This window comes from Equus caballus, chromosome 24, assembly GCF_041296265.1.
Source record: "Equus caballus isolate H_3958 breed thoroughbred chromosome 24, TB-T2T, whole genome shotgun sequence".
Classification (NCBI taxonomy): domain Eukaryota; kingdom Metazoa; phylum Chordata; class Mammalia; order Perissodactyla; family Equidae; genus Equus; species Equus caballus.
Genome location: NC_091707.1, coordinates 38,870,505 through 38,885,451, shown reverse-complemented (window position 1 = coordinate 38,885,451; position 14,947 = coordinate 38,870,505). Strand labels below are relative to the sequence as shown.

The window sequence follows — 14,947 nt, the reverse complement described above, 5'->3', positions numbered from 1 at the left end:
TGAAGAGACAATTGGACCTCTGTGTTTGAGGCTGGATTTGCCACCCCCTATTTCTAAACTGACAGAATTTTTAAAACAAAGTCTTCCTCTCTGTGCTTGCTTATTCATTTCCCCTGAAATCAGCACTGTATTCTCCTGGTGTTGGAGCTGTGATTTCTACCTCGGCCATGGGGCCCATCTGAACTGACGGAGGAAGAGAGAAACCCTGAATTCTCGTTTGGCACAGAAGCCCTTGGAAAGAGACCCAAGGCGATAGGGAGAAAATTACTGTTTAACCTGCTAGAGACTTGACATCAGAGAAGACAAGGCCTCAGGCTTATGTTTACTGGAATTTTTTAGCTCGTCAGTGTTGTAAGCATGGATTCAGATAACTTCATTATGGAATTATTGGATTTTCAAGCTGGAAGGGACCTTGGGGATAACAGTCAAACCTCTTCATTCTACAGATGAGAAAATTAAGGACTGGGAGTGACATGACTCATCTGAAGTCACAAAGCTACCTCCAGGGGTCTTTTCACAATCCCACAGCTGCCCCTTAGTGGATGACACCAAATAGACACAGCATGAAATAATTTCCACTGTGAGAACAGAGATTTGCGGTTTTCTCAGTGTGTACACACATATCTCATTTGTTTCAAAGTTCTTTCTGTCAAATATTTAGAAGTACTGTATGAGGGGTTTTGGGTTATAAGCAGCAAAGACTGACTGGCTACTGTAAGCAAAAAAAGAAAAGAAAGAGGAAGTTGTTGGAAGGATACAGGTAGCTCGGAATGGAGGGAAAGATTGAACAAGCAGGCTTCGGAAAGGAGAGCTCGTGATAGCAGGGGCTGTGGATGTCTCTGCTGCAGCCACTGGGGCCAATCATCACAAGCCATTTTCTGTCCTTGTGCCACTTGGCTCAAGAGTCAAGGGGAGGAGAGCGCATTTTGACTGACATGACCACCAAGATGCCATGCAGTGCTGGGGAACATTATTTACCAAAGGGAAAAAAAAGATTGTTGCCACAAGAAGAGGGAATGGATGCAGGACAGGGAAAAAATAGGCCTTCAGCAAACACTTCCTTTAATGCTTCGCGGCAGGGTAGTGTTCAGTAGGCTCAAGGCCAAGGAAATGCAGCTTATATATTACATATGTATTTCCAGACCACTGGGACCTTATTTGTGAAAGATGTTTGAAATACAAGACGGCGTAAGGCTATTTGGGAATGCTTCTCACTTAAACGTCCCCCCTCAATTGCTGCTTTTGCTGCATGGTTATATATTTTTAGAAGTGAAACCTCTAAGAAGTGCTTCTTATACCACTTCTGACTGGTGGTATATTTCTGTATCAGTTCAGGAAATTGATAGCACCCTTTCCTGGAAACTTGAGGTATACAGGCCCTGAATTCTTGTCAGACTGCAAGTTCTTACCATTGCTGGTGTTCACTGTGCTCAGCTCCTGCCCTCCCCATCCAGTGCTCCATCCATTGAAACCACACAACTGACGATGATCTGTTAGTAATCGTCCCTTTTCTGAGCTCTTCTCTGTTGGTCTTCAGACAGCCTTGGGAAGGTAGGTGCCTTTTATAGGTTATTTTTCATAATTCTCACACCTCCATTTACGGTGAAGGAAGCCTGAATCTTGGCATATCTGTTCCCACCTGCAGTGGCCCTGCATCCCTGGCCCCCAGCAGGCAGGGCAGTCAGACTGCAGGCAGCATGGGCCCGCAGGTCAGCACCCTGGCTTTGCCAGCATCCCAAGCCTGCAGCCACAGCAGGCTCATCCCAATCCCAACCACCAAACGGCTAACAAGCTGCCATTGGATTCCAATATGGCTCCCACCAGCAAGGCCCAGCTCAGCCCTGTGTATGTGCAGCCCCCTCTATCTGCGCTCTCTCAGGACCCCTACTGCTCTAATCCCAAGAGTTTTTCTTAATCCTGGAAGGCACCAGAACAATTCCTGCTGCTTTCCCAGATCATCTGCCAACAAACAAAACATTCTGTCCTGCATAGGTAACTTTCCTGGAATTCCAGTTCTCTTTAGACCAGGTAGAGAGAAAACAATCCCAGGATGACCTCCCTTTAATGGAAAAGAGAAATCTGAATTTTCATGTTAAATTTTCTCAACTTCATCAAGAAAGATGACATAATGCGTGGGCTCATTAGTTCATGACCATGCATTAAACTATACTAGCTTTCAGAATTGCACCTCCCTATCCGTCCACCAGCCCTACACATCCATTAGCTGATGCTAGGAATCAGGAAGGAATGTTGCTTTCATCGAGTTTGCTGTGAATATGCTTTGTGGGGTGAGAGGAGGAAATCGGTTTTGCGGAAAGTAATGATTTCTCAATATTCCAACAATATAAATAATTGTAATTAGATAAAACCGTTGCTCAAGTTGCTATTAAATTAAATTAAGAAACTCTTCTATATACTTTGTAGTGCTCTAAACCTGTAACAATATATTGAGAGGAGTTTAGGACATAATTGGGAGTCATTAGAGCAAAGTTTTATTCCCAGTGTTAACAATTTAATGGGTGTGTGTGGCCTCAGGCTATTTACTTAAACCTCTCAGGGCATCTTTTTTCCTCATCTGTAAAATAGCATTATTAATACCTAGCTCATTAAGAATGAAATTAGATAATGCTTTTAAGTGTTTAGCACAGTCTCTGGCCTGTAATAAATCCTCAATAAATGATAGCTCTATAATTACCTCTGTGGTACACAATTTTAAAAAATTGAATGGATTCTTTTTCAAATAATGTGCTTTTTACTATTACATGTATCTTCTTTAAATTCCTTTCCTAAAATCCAGTGCAAATTTTTCAATTAATTTCCCAAAGTATTACTCTTTAAAAATAACCATTGTGCAAGAGAACAAAACAAATACTTCACTCTGTAATGTTTTCCTTGGAGAGCGGGTGTGTATGTCCTCACTCTCTGAGATTAAAAAGTCCTGCCCAGACCAAGAAAGAAAATTGGAACTGTTTATTTGGGAGAACTCAGATAACTAAGGGCTGTTGCAGTTACATAATGAAGTGAAAGCCGTGTCACATCGTTTATCCATAGCAAGTTGCTACATGGAGGTTCTTCAGCTTACACTGCTCTTACACAGCTTTCCTCTGCACTCCTGTCACCCTGCGAACCTGGTCTTGAGGTTTGGGGATCATGAGGTTGTGACTCAGACAAAGTGGTTAGCAACACTTTGGAGTCAGACTGCTGTGTTCAGTTCTTAGCTCTGCCAGTTTCTAGCTATGACCTTGGGCATTCACTTTACCTCCTGATGCCTTGGTTTCCTCATCTGTAGAATGGGATAATTATGACCTCACGGCATTGTTATGAAGATGCGGTGGGAGAATCTGTGTAAAGCTTTAACACAGTACCTGGCACAGAGTGCTCCACAGCCGTTTCCTGCTCCCTCTGACTGATGACGATGACACTGTTTCAATGGTTATAGTCACAGAACTAATTCTTTTCCCTCAAATATCTAATAACAATCCTCAAATGAAAATTAGACCTTAAGTTTGCCATCCAAGTACAGTAAGACTAACGTAGACTTATGGAATTAAAGAGCAGGAAGGGACGGTGCCCGGCATTGGTACGCTACCCTTTCCCACCACCCGCTCCCCCACTCTCCACTTCGAAGATGAGGAATTGAGGCCTGGAGAGAACAAAGAACCTGGGTATGGGGTCTCTGCCACTTAGCAGGAGAGCTGGAAGTCAAACCCAGGGGTCCTGTTAGGCTGTTCTCTCCAGTGTACCATATGCTTCCCAAAGACACATGTGCTGTTTATAAGGGCTTTGTCATTTCTATATGCCATTCACCCACAAAAACTGCCCAAAGCATTTTTTTTTTAAATATGAAATGCTATTAAGAAAATTTAGTTCATCTTTCAAAGGAAATCGATGATTTTGCTGCAGGTGGCTGTAACTGATGTTTTATTAGGTACTCAGATCTGATCCCTTTCATTCCTCTCGGCCAGTGTACAGTCCCTGTTTCTTAGTATTTGTGCTGTGTTCACATATCACTCTGACCTAAGTGGGCAGGGTGACCTCGATTTCTCAGACCCTGGGTTTTATTGCTAGGATACCAGGCTACTGTAACCAGAGAGTCTTATATCAAAGGGTCTGGGGCACACGCAGTGATTTCTGCTGAGGCTAATCCTTTGCGCAGCGCTGGACTTCTGCAAGACTGCCGGGCCTCCCTTGTTATTGAGGTGGCTCTTCTTCCACTTCTTCCCCAAAGAACCTGATCTCTAGATTCTTTGTCTTTCTTTTATAGCTTCTGGTCATCCACACTGTTTCTTCTGCCACCTTGAACTTGGCTCTGACCGGGAAGTGCCTTCCAGATTTGCCAATCACGTGAATGTCGAGTTCAGCATGCCCACAACTTCTGCCTCCAAAGCTGCTGTACGATCCATCTCCGTGGAAGACAAGACCGATGTCAGGAAGTGGGTTAATTATTCCGCACACTACAGCTACAAGGTAGCCTCCGGCGGCATCTGTCTAATGCTACCCGGTCCATTTGCTCACCCTTCTCCCCTCCCCCGCTCATTCCTTGTGGCAGCACTGGCCACGGGTGCAAGGTGTTCTCTTACCACCTTAGGGGGAGGTTCAGCCTGCAGAGCTGTGCGTGAGTCTCCTCTGATTTAAATGAATAATCTCTCTAGAGGGCGAGAGAAAGGTTGGGGAAAAAATAAAGAGGCAGAGAAAAGAATATAATGTCTTTTGGTCATAAACGACGACAAGAGAGTCCTGGGGTAAAGGGATTACTGTTACTCATTCACAGTATAATTTATGTTACAGAGTAGTGAACTTGGAGGTGGAGGGGAGTGTCAGGAAAGTGCTAACACAAAGGTATTTCAGCTACGGGAGTCGAAGTGGATCTGAGTAAAGTTAGGACACAGATGACCTGGTCGCTGGGTTGTAATAGGACACAAGTCAAAAGCCAGACAAGCTTCTGTAATGGTAATGGGTCCAGGGCTGCGGAAGGAGGAAGAATTCTGACTTTATGTGATTATATCCTAAGGAGTTAGAAATTCAATAGGAGGAGATTAAATGCCAAAGATGGAAAATGGGGTTATTGAAGAAGGATTTTGCAAAGTGGTTTAATAATTTTCTATTCATAATAATATCCTTAGATTTACATGGTTATTAATTGTTCCTTAAATGTTTCCTTAGTTGTGGGATCTAAAACATTTAACTACCAAAAAGAACAAATACTCCATCTTGTGGCCAGAAAAGAAATAGCACTTTCCTCAAACATGACCCTAGTCAGTTGTTCTGTCTTGAATTGTATCCCTCATCATAAATATCCAAAGTGGTGTTAAGAGGATCTTTAATTATTAAACTCCCTAACTCGAAGGATTCTCGGCCTATCTTATCAAAGGCTTCAGTTGAAGTGTGTCACTTTCAAGGCAAGATTAATTTATTAATCCATTTATAATTACAGCTGCAGTATTTTGTAGAAGATATGGGTAGAATGGTAAGCAGTATAATACTTGTCAATTTGGAGACCTTTAAAGAGATAAAGTAATGGAGAGTATAAACAGCCAATTGCAAAGGAATTCATTCATTTGATAAATTCTGTGATTGCCTGCTGTATGCCTGCATTACTGGCATACAGGAGTGAACAAGGGCCTGCCCCTGTCCTGTGGAGCCTGTGGTATAGTGGTTCTGGGCATGTGTACAAGGTACAGTGGGACTATGCACAATGCACAGGGGAGCACGTAACTCTACCTAATGAGTCGAGAATAGCTTCACAGATGTGCTGACCTGTGAGCAACTGTGCAAGGCAAAGAATGGGAATTTTCCAGGTAGACTGTGAGGGGAAGGGAATTCCAGACCAAGCAAGAAGCATGTGCAAAGAGACATTAATAATATACACAGGGCCAGTAGCTCCAGTGTGCCTAAAATATTAGCAAAAATTACAGGGAATCTCAAAGAACCTAGAGGTTTATTTATTTGTTGGAATGTTTTTTCTCTTCTGTCTGATATTTCTCTCCAACTTCTATTCTTGGCAGGTGGAAATTGAGCAAAAAAAGAGTTTGAAGCCAGACTTTGAAGGAGATGAAATGGAAAATCCCAAGGAGTGTGGGGTCCAGTGACGAAGCCCTACTGCAGGGGGCCCTGACCCCAGAATCGTGAGAGGATGTCTTTCTGAACAGCGGAAGCTCACGTCAGTGCCTACCATGGCTACTCCGTGTTGGGAGCAGTGTGTTAGGCCTTCCTGTTTGTAGTTCCCTGTATTTTAACAGGAAACCCTGAGGTGGTTGCTTTGGAGGCACTCCGATCATGCCCGAAGCACCTGGTTCACCTGACTTTTGGAGCTCATTGGATAATTAAGCCTTCTCTGCACTCTGCTTATCTGACAGCACTTGCCTGTGGTTTGTTGTGACCGTCAGAGTCAGGAAAAGAACCTCCCACATGAGTGTTGGCACAATTTCCTGCTGATGTTATCTGTCACTTACATGATTTTCTGGAAAACACAGTCTTGAGAAGTTAATTAAGTAAGAATCCATCTCTGCCACTCCTTCTAGAGAAGGTACAGAGTTCCTCTTTGGGTCCACTAGGCCTTTTGTAGGTGTCTCCATTCTTTAAACATTAACACTATGCAACAGAAGTTTTCAACTTCTTCCGGTTCTAGATTGTTTTGATTGAAACACTTTTTCCGTCTCTCTAAGGTTTCAGCCTCAGGGTTCGCCACCCTGAACCACAATAGACAAGGGAAAAAAGGCACAGTAGGATACTTTGGATTCTGCATTAGCCCCACTGTATGCAAAGGGTGACTGTTGAAGGGAAAGCAAAGTTGAGCTTATTTTTCTTCATTCTGGGAAAAGGGACCTTAACTGTGAGATTATATTCAATTCAGGAGACAGCTTCAGTCTTAGTGAATTCCCAAATTCACACTGAAAAATATTGGCCATTTCTGATTCATGAAACAAACTGATTATATATATATATATATTATACCTCAGGCATTTGCCAGGGGCATTTGGAAGCTCTTTTTATACCTCCTAGTCAATAGACAGTTGCATGTCTCTCTAACTTAAACTTTACAAGAAATATAAGCTGAAAAGATCATTTTAAAAGCTGTTCCAAAACTAAACTTGTATGAGCTTTTCCCCAAAATTCAGAGTTTGGTAATCATAGTTTTATAATAGATCTAAAAGACAGATGATTCTGGGGTAGGGATGGGAGAAAGCCATATTTTTCTAATATTGGGAACACTGACTCCTGATACCAGGGGTCTGGGACAGTCAACCTTCTTTCCCTTCATCGTTCCTGCTCACATTCTGTACCTCTGCTTCTTATTTGTACTTTGGTGTTTTTTGCTTTTTTTCTTTTTTTTACGATACAAGGAGCTACATTGGCTGTTCCAAAGGGGATACCTGCTCAGCAATTTAAAGGCAGCTTCTATTTGCCTTTCTATTTCTCCCATGAAGAACAGACTAAGGGGACAGAAAGCAAGCTTATCAGATTTATAAATTACACACAAACAGACAGTATATCCAGTCTGTTGACTGGCAGATTCAGGATTAGTTTATTCAATGAATAATCATTGAATTCTAACCATATACTGACTCTAGGATATAGAAATCATTACAATTTTTTGAAATACCTGAACATAAGACTGAAACTAAAAGGATGAAATTGCATAGGCATTAATGGGAAACTCTATATTCCCAATTTCTTAAATGCAACCCTCTATGTACAGAGTGAGATACCTGTGTGTGTGTTTGTGGATGTATGTGTTTAGGTGTGTGTGTTGATGGGAAGGGGGTTGGAAAGTCCTGGTTTCACAGCAGTTCATGTGGAAATGTTTTGTTAGGGAAATACGAGTTCGATTTTGAATCAGGAGTCTATTGTGGCTATTCACAAGGCTAATGCATTCAACCTGTGCTAATAGAAGTCCAGGGAGCCCTGCATGCTGCATTGGTCAGTCCACATCTGGATGGAGGATTAGCCTCAACTTTGGGTACCATGTTTTAAGAGAGACATTAATAAATTGTATCCAGAGGCAGGTGGCCAGGATCGTGAAGGATCTCATTATATAAGGAACAGGAGAATAGTTCCCCTGAAGAACAGAAGGTATAGCTGGAAAGGGAGTGTAAAAAAGGAGGGAATGATACAATAGCTTCCTTGGAATTTCTGTTGAGCTATAAAAAGGGAGAAGAATTAGACTTATTCTATGTAGCTTCAAAGGGCAAAAATAGGAACAAAGAGGAACCTTATAGATGACACGTGTTTGCTTCAATATAAGAAAGAATTTTCTGGTAAGAGTTGTTCTAAAGAGGAATAGACTCAAGTAGTAAAATTTTCTTTTACTGTAAATGCCCAAAGGTTCAAATAACCATCCATCCCAGATGCTATGAAAGGGACTCTGACATTGAATTTGGACTGGATGACTACTAAGATTCCCTTCTACATGTAGGTTTAGTCTCAATAGTAATAGGACTTTCTAACTTTAGTTGTTTTTTTCTTTGCTAAGTGGTTTCTCATGCTCTTTGAAATTCAGTGGGCTCCCCCAGAGGACTTTGTCAAGTGAGGAAGGCATAGCTCTTCCTCTGTTGCACTGAAGGCACATGAGATTCCTCATGGAAACATCAAATGGGTTGAAGAGTTGGCAAGGGGAAAGTTATTCTGGCACTTTCCTTACCCAAGGTTAGCACCTGCGCACTCTCTCAAGATCTCTGCCCCACCTGCTAGCACCACATGTGTGTTGCTTGTTGGGCTTCCCCTGCCCCTTCATTAATGTTCATTGCCTTCATGCTTTCAGCTGGACATTTTGTTGTTGCTGTTATAAACCAAGGGCTTGGAAAATCCCTTCCATGCTATCTATGTTCAGCAAGCAAATTATTATTAATGCTTTTCTTTTGTTTTTTTGAGGAAGATTAACCCTGAGCTAACATCTGCCACCAATCCTCCTCTTTTTGCTGAGGAAGACTGGCCCTGAGCTAACATCCATGCCCATCTTCCTCTACTTTATATGTGGGATACCTGCCACAGCATGGCTTGACAAGTGGTGCGTAGGTCCACACCTGGGATCCAAACTGGCAAACCCTGGGCCGCCAAAGCAGAATGTGCGAACTTAACCACTGCACCACTGGGTGTGCCCAAATTATTATTAATTCTAAAAAACCTACCACCTCTATTTCATCAAATTTGTTTTCTTTCTACTGTTTTTGGAAAACTGATTATGGGTAGCATCTCGGAGTTTGGGGAATTATAATACTGTGTATTTTTAGACTTAGTGTTTTGCTAATAGCCTACATAGAAAACACATTTGGGCAAATTACCTTTTTAATGTGCAGATTCTAAGTTTGTCACCTTGGACCTGGATTTTGTATGTGTGCAGTCACGAATAACCCTTGTCTGTGTTATCAATAATGTGAAAATATGTAAGTGAATTCATTTTACCAATACATAGTATTACTATTAGAACATAAATTAGATGTCACATGATATCAAGAGCTGTGCTTTCTTTTGAGTCTAGCGGCTTGCTTTGTGACTTTCTAGTAAAAGAGGATAAGAAATGTACTCATTATCGTATGTCAAACAAGAGATATCAGGTACTTTGTGGGGGACCATTAACCAGCCCCCCCTTGCCACTCTTGTAAACATAGTACTAGTTATCCCTTATCAAAATTTTGCATTTCACTTATATTAAATGTTGTCTGGACAGTTTTTTTTTTTTTTCTATTTGGCTCTTTTTCTCTTCTCTACCTTCCTGCATTATTGGCAGGGCTCAAAACCCTTGAGAACATTTTTTATGTGAAATATTTCTTGTTTGAAATGAGAATAATTTCTGTTCAAATCCAGTAGGTGCGGGTAGGAGTTGATTTTCCTAGAAATTCACATTCTCAAGAAAAGTGATCCATAAAGGCAAGGAATCTATGTTATTCTTTGTTTCCAGTACCTGGCACAAAGCTTGGAATAGAATAGGTTTCAGTCACCTTATCCTTGTTGATAGGACAAACATATATTAATGAAATAAAGGGAAATTATTAGGTATTCAATAAATGGCTGCTGAAGGAATACTGAACCTGAGACTCTAAGACTATTTAACCCTTACTTATCATCGAATACTTACATAAAAGCAAGCAAGTATGCTTTTATTTTCTGGAAGACTGAAATAATTTTTCTTTCCTTTTATTCCCGCCTCCACTGTCAACTAATGATAGCTGTCAGCCCTTACACGCTTAATGTGCAGGTGAATTTAAACTACAATGTACTTTATACGTATTGAAGAACGTTTTTGTGCCCAAAGATTCAGGAGCACAGATGCTGTCATAGTCAAGATGATTCATCCAGTTTTGTTCCCACAAGTCAGACAGACCTGTGAGCCTGAGCCTTGCCCATTTGAATGGCCAGCAGGAGAAGAAAGCATTGCTAGAGCACACGGCCATCCTGCTGTGCTGGGTCTTTGTTTTCCTGAACATTAACCACTGACCAAGGTTACTGTGTATTTATTTTGTCACCATAGTAAGATGGAGGTCTGAGATAGTAAGGCTGAAACTCGTGAAGTGAAATCACGGTTTCAGAGCTCCTTTAAGTCCATAATAAGTTTAGTGGTGGGAAAGCAGAGAATTATCTGAAATATTTTCTTAAAAGCCTTGCGAATATTAAATTGATTTGAGTAGGAAGCCCTGCTATCTAGCCTACTTTTAGAAATTCTCCCAGTTGGGAATGGTAACTTTAACTCTTCTGTGAATGATGATGGTAAGTTAATTCTAGCATATCGAGAATTTAGGTCATGTTAAGAATGCAGTTTAACAGGAAATTCAAACAGAACTAACAAAAAAATTAAATCCACAACAAATATCATCCAATAAATGCGTCTCTCTGACAGTTCACTACCAAGCCTCCCCCACACCACGACAGCTCTTTATATAAAATTAGTTATGGCATTCTCACCAAGTTCTAGAGACGTTTTCTAAGCATTACCAATGTCCAAGTGCCAATTCCCTACAAATCACCATTTCTTAATTATGCTTTTTGTAAATGAAACTTGCTCTGGGTATTGTGACTCATATTTATGTTTTTAAGGAATTAAAAGAAAACAAGATGTATAAGGCAGTCATAAATGTAGAAAATACGTGTGTGTATCAGTAATGTTTTCCTATGTATCAACTAAAGCAGGAATACAGAATTTTTGCATTTCTTCTAGTGTGCCTTAGCAAATCTGACTGAGGGTCCTAGCCTCTGTTTTTGTTTTAAGAATTGGAAAAAAAAAAAATCTTTGGACTTGCAATTCCAGGCCTGTAAAAGGCAGAAACAATATATAGTAATGTGTTTGGTAGTGCCTGGGGAGAGGCAAATAATAATTGTGTGTAATGAAAAGCTGGAAAAGAACGGACTCCAAAGATAGAATTTCAATATGAAAAGATAAAGTATAGCGAGATGACAAATACAGCACTGGCCGGCAAACCTCAAAATACTTGAACTAGAGGCCATCCCTTACAAGTGAGGAGCTTTAGGAAAAAGAAAAGATTGCATAGCAGGGATAAACAACAGAATTAATTCAATTCAACAAATATTTATCAAGCGTCCACTCTGGTCAAGGTGCTGTGTTAGCTGCCAGCTTCCCTAAAGGGAGCTAAGGCCAAACACAAGGACACTGAGGACTGCTGATGTAAAGTCATTGGTGGGAGTGCCCTTTATCAAGGGAAAGTTGGGGTTTCTATGAATCTTTAAAGGACAGGGTCATGGAGACAATCACCATGTTGAGTGACTTGCTCTTTTCTCAATTGGGCTTCAGTGACCTCAGCTAAAGAAGTGAGGAAGCTGAACTAATTGTTTCTCAGATCCTTTCCAACTCCAGTTTTATGGGATATTTTACAAAATATCCTTTGGTGCCACTGTCAGTGATACTTCCTGTCAATAGGACTCTCATATAGTTTTAAGAACCAAGAAATTTAAAATTTGAATACTGGAAAAATCAGCTGGCCCATCTTTTTCCTTTTCATGTCTCTCATCTGCCCAGACAACAGACACACAGAAAACCCTGCAATCCTCTATTGTGTAGTTGCCTTCAAAACGTAGATAAAGATGGAGGATCAGAAGAGTGGTGAAGACCAGTTGGAACACTGCTCTGGAAGTCCCGCTGGCATCACCAGCACAACAGTGATGTGAGTGTGGAGAGGAACAGGCACATCTCCGAAGTGGATGTTAGCATTTGGGTACTACTTCAAGCGGAAGTAGGTCTAACCCGCCAAGGTACTGAGGGGTCACATTAGGATGATCAGTGATTTATAGATGTGTGCTTTTATACAAAAGACTGTAGAAATTGAGAGAGGAAAAAATATTCAGTAAATATTCTGAGGCTATAATTCAGTTATGGCAAAATGAGATGAGAGAAAGGGTCAGTCCTTCTTATCCTGTCTCTTAGTAACATGAAAATGTAGTTAAAAAATTTTTTTTAACATGTACAAGCTACAAAATAGCATCTCTTTTGTGGTATGTGTTAGTATGATTATAGTTTCTTGCACTTGAAGTTGGTCAAATGTACTTGCTCGATTCCAACTGGACAGAGCAAGGAATTCCAGCATCCTCTTCCTGTTCAGTCCTATGCTCTGCCTCAGATCAAATCCTCAATGCTAGTTGTGGACGCCATCTAGCCACACTGTGACTGAAGCCTTAAGAGCCATTGTCTTGCCTCCATATGCTTCAGGATCAGCGACCCACCTGGTATCCAATGAGAGCAGTTCTGGGAAAGCAGATGTGCAGTGAGATCCTGAAGCAACCTATTGGACCAAAGGGTGTAAAGGTTTTGAAGTATGGGGGTGACAGAAGGGAAGAATATGAACTCCTCCGACTCTAAGCCCCTAAGCCAGCATTCATTTAACCTTTGTGTCTGCCTGCCAACAGAACCTGGAGAAAACTTTACCGTATTCAAGAAATTAAACAGAATCAGTTTTTTAGGCAAAGAGTGATAAAAGAACACTCCTCTTCACCCTCCATTTTTGTAATGTCCGTAGTGAATTTCAATGTGTCAGCATGGAGGGACCCAAGATCCAGTGAATGATTCAGTTGATCCAAGGCCTGTATTTTCCTTCATTCATCATCCATCCTCATTTGATGTAACTTCTTGTACTATTGTGGTTAATGTTATGTAAAACTAGTTTACTTTAAAAAAGATAATAATATGTGCCTATGTAATAAAGTCTACACACTGGCTAACTCTGTAGAGGCGAGGTTTTTTTTTTAACTATTCTGCTGATTATCATCTGTAATCCCCTTTTTTGAGCTATGAAAATGAGCTATTAATAAAAATTTGTAAACAAAATCTGTCACTATGCAAGATTTAATGAGGTGTCAGGCATATTGAAAATGTTTATTATTAAGAAGGCCCATCACCCAATTAATATGGTTAGTGATCATATGGTGACAAGTTAACAAGTAACCTGTTTTAATTATCCTAGTTAAGTTTATCATGTATATAGTCAATTCAAGATGTATTTATTGCATTCCTATTTTGTGTCCAATTCTGTGAGAAAACAAAAATGATACAATCCTTAAAGTTTTCTTGGTGCTAAGTACATACACATACATAGTGAGAAATATAAAAGAGCACATAATCGAAAACATTTGCATTGTGTTCCTGGCATATTGTCAGTGCTCAACAAATAAATGTTCAATCGATTGATGAATCCAAACGACTAATGTCAACATAAAGTCAGACGGGAAAGAAGTCAATATGGACCAGAATACTTACGAAGTTTTCACCGGAAAGATGGCTTTTAAGTGAGACCTGGAGGTGGGGGTAAAATTTAACTCAGTGGCAAGAGGAAGAGAGTTATAGAGTTGGGAAGAAGCAGGTGTAAAAGTAGTACTTTGGGTTAAAAGGAGAAAGCCTGACCTGGGCGAAGGGTTCACGCACATCAAGAGATAAGACTGAGAGGCCAAGCTGTGGTAGAGCTTGTATCTGGCCAACCTAGTCCATCTAGTAAATGCTATGAAGCCATTTCAGAATCTTGCCAATAAAGCATTATTCTAGAAAGACTAATCTCTCTACAGTGTGCTGGGTATTTTGGACTAGGAGAAAAATTAAAGGCAAGGAAAATAATTTAAAGGTTTTTTGGGGTAAACAAGGCAAGAAAAAAAACACCTTTATGTTTTGTTTAGTTCAAATAGACCATGGACATCTTATTGCAAAATTCATCTTATTGCAAAATATTTATCTACAAGAGGAGAACTCAGACCAGTGCAGTGGCCCTCTGCCATCAAGAGAACTTTGTCCTCAACAGAACACAAAGAATTTTATAGCCTAGTCAGTACAAAATTAACTGATACCTGTACACAAAAGGGTTAAGAGCCAAATAAGAGCATGGAATTTTCTTAAGTTGGAGATTGTGAAGAACATCTACTCCTTCCCATTATTCTTTCATTCCTATCTGCTCAGAGTCCTCTTGAACAAGTTTTGAGACCTATTGTCTAGGTCCCACATTGTCACAAGGTTTTACCCTTCTAAGATTCCCCTTTCCTTTAATATCCGAGTGGAATAACTACTTAAGTAACTGAAGCCAAGCATGCTCCCTAATGTTTCTCAGGATTTAGGGAAGGGAGAGTTGAGAATGAGAGGAAAAAAAGATGAGAATTTAAGTGTCCTCAGTGTCATTTGTCAGCTCTTATTCCAAACTCTTCCCAGCTCCCCCTTGATCACCTCCAACTATGTCCTCTTTATTCCCCCATGATGGGCAGCCTTCTGTATTCCCCAGACATCATAATATGAGCTAACATCTGATGAAACCACTTGTACTGAGTATTTCAGATGCATTATCTTATTTAATGAAGGCAGCCCCCTCTCTCCATTCTGCAAGGCATTAATAATTCAAACCTGGTGGTGAAACTGATGTTTACCAAAGGTTAGCAATCAACTGTGAGTATAACACAAAAGGGGAAAGAACTTAAAACTGAATATCAGACATCCCTGCTCCTAAAGTTCATTGCCCATACCACACAG

General features: G+C 40.6%; 1 protein-coding gene across 2 annotated transcripts in view; it reads left to right on the top strand.

Moving 5' to 3' along the window:
• The window catches only part of STON2 (stonin 2), a 138,549-nt gene extending 125,279 nt beyond the window's left edge, over window positions 1-13,270 (top strand). Inside the window, exons 6-7 of one of the 2 annotated variants that reach the window (XM_023628206.2) lie at window positions 4,265-4,467; window positions 6,006-13,270. In XM_023628206.2, the coding sequence (XP_023483974.2) occupies window positions 4,265-4,467; window positions 6,006-6,089 (287 nt within the window). In that variant the 3' untranslated portion in view covers window positions 6,090-13,270. The remainder of the gene's footprint in view (window positions 1-4,264; window positions 4,468-6,005) is intronic. The other variant, XM_070249887.1, reaches the window with a different exon arrangement.
• Window positions 13,271-14,947: the final 1,677 nt, after the last annotated feature.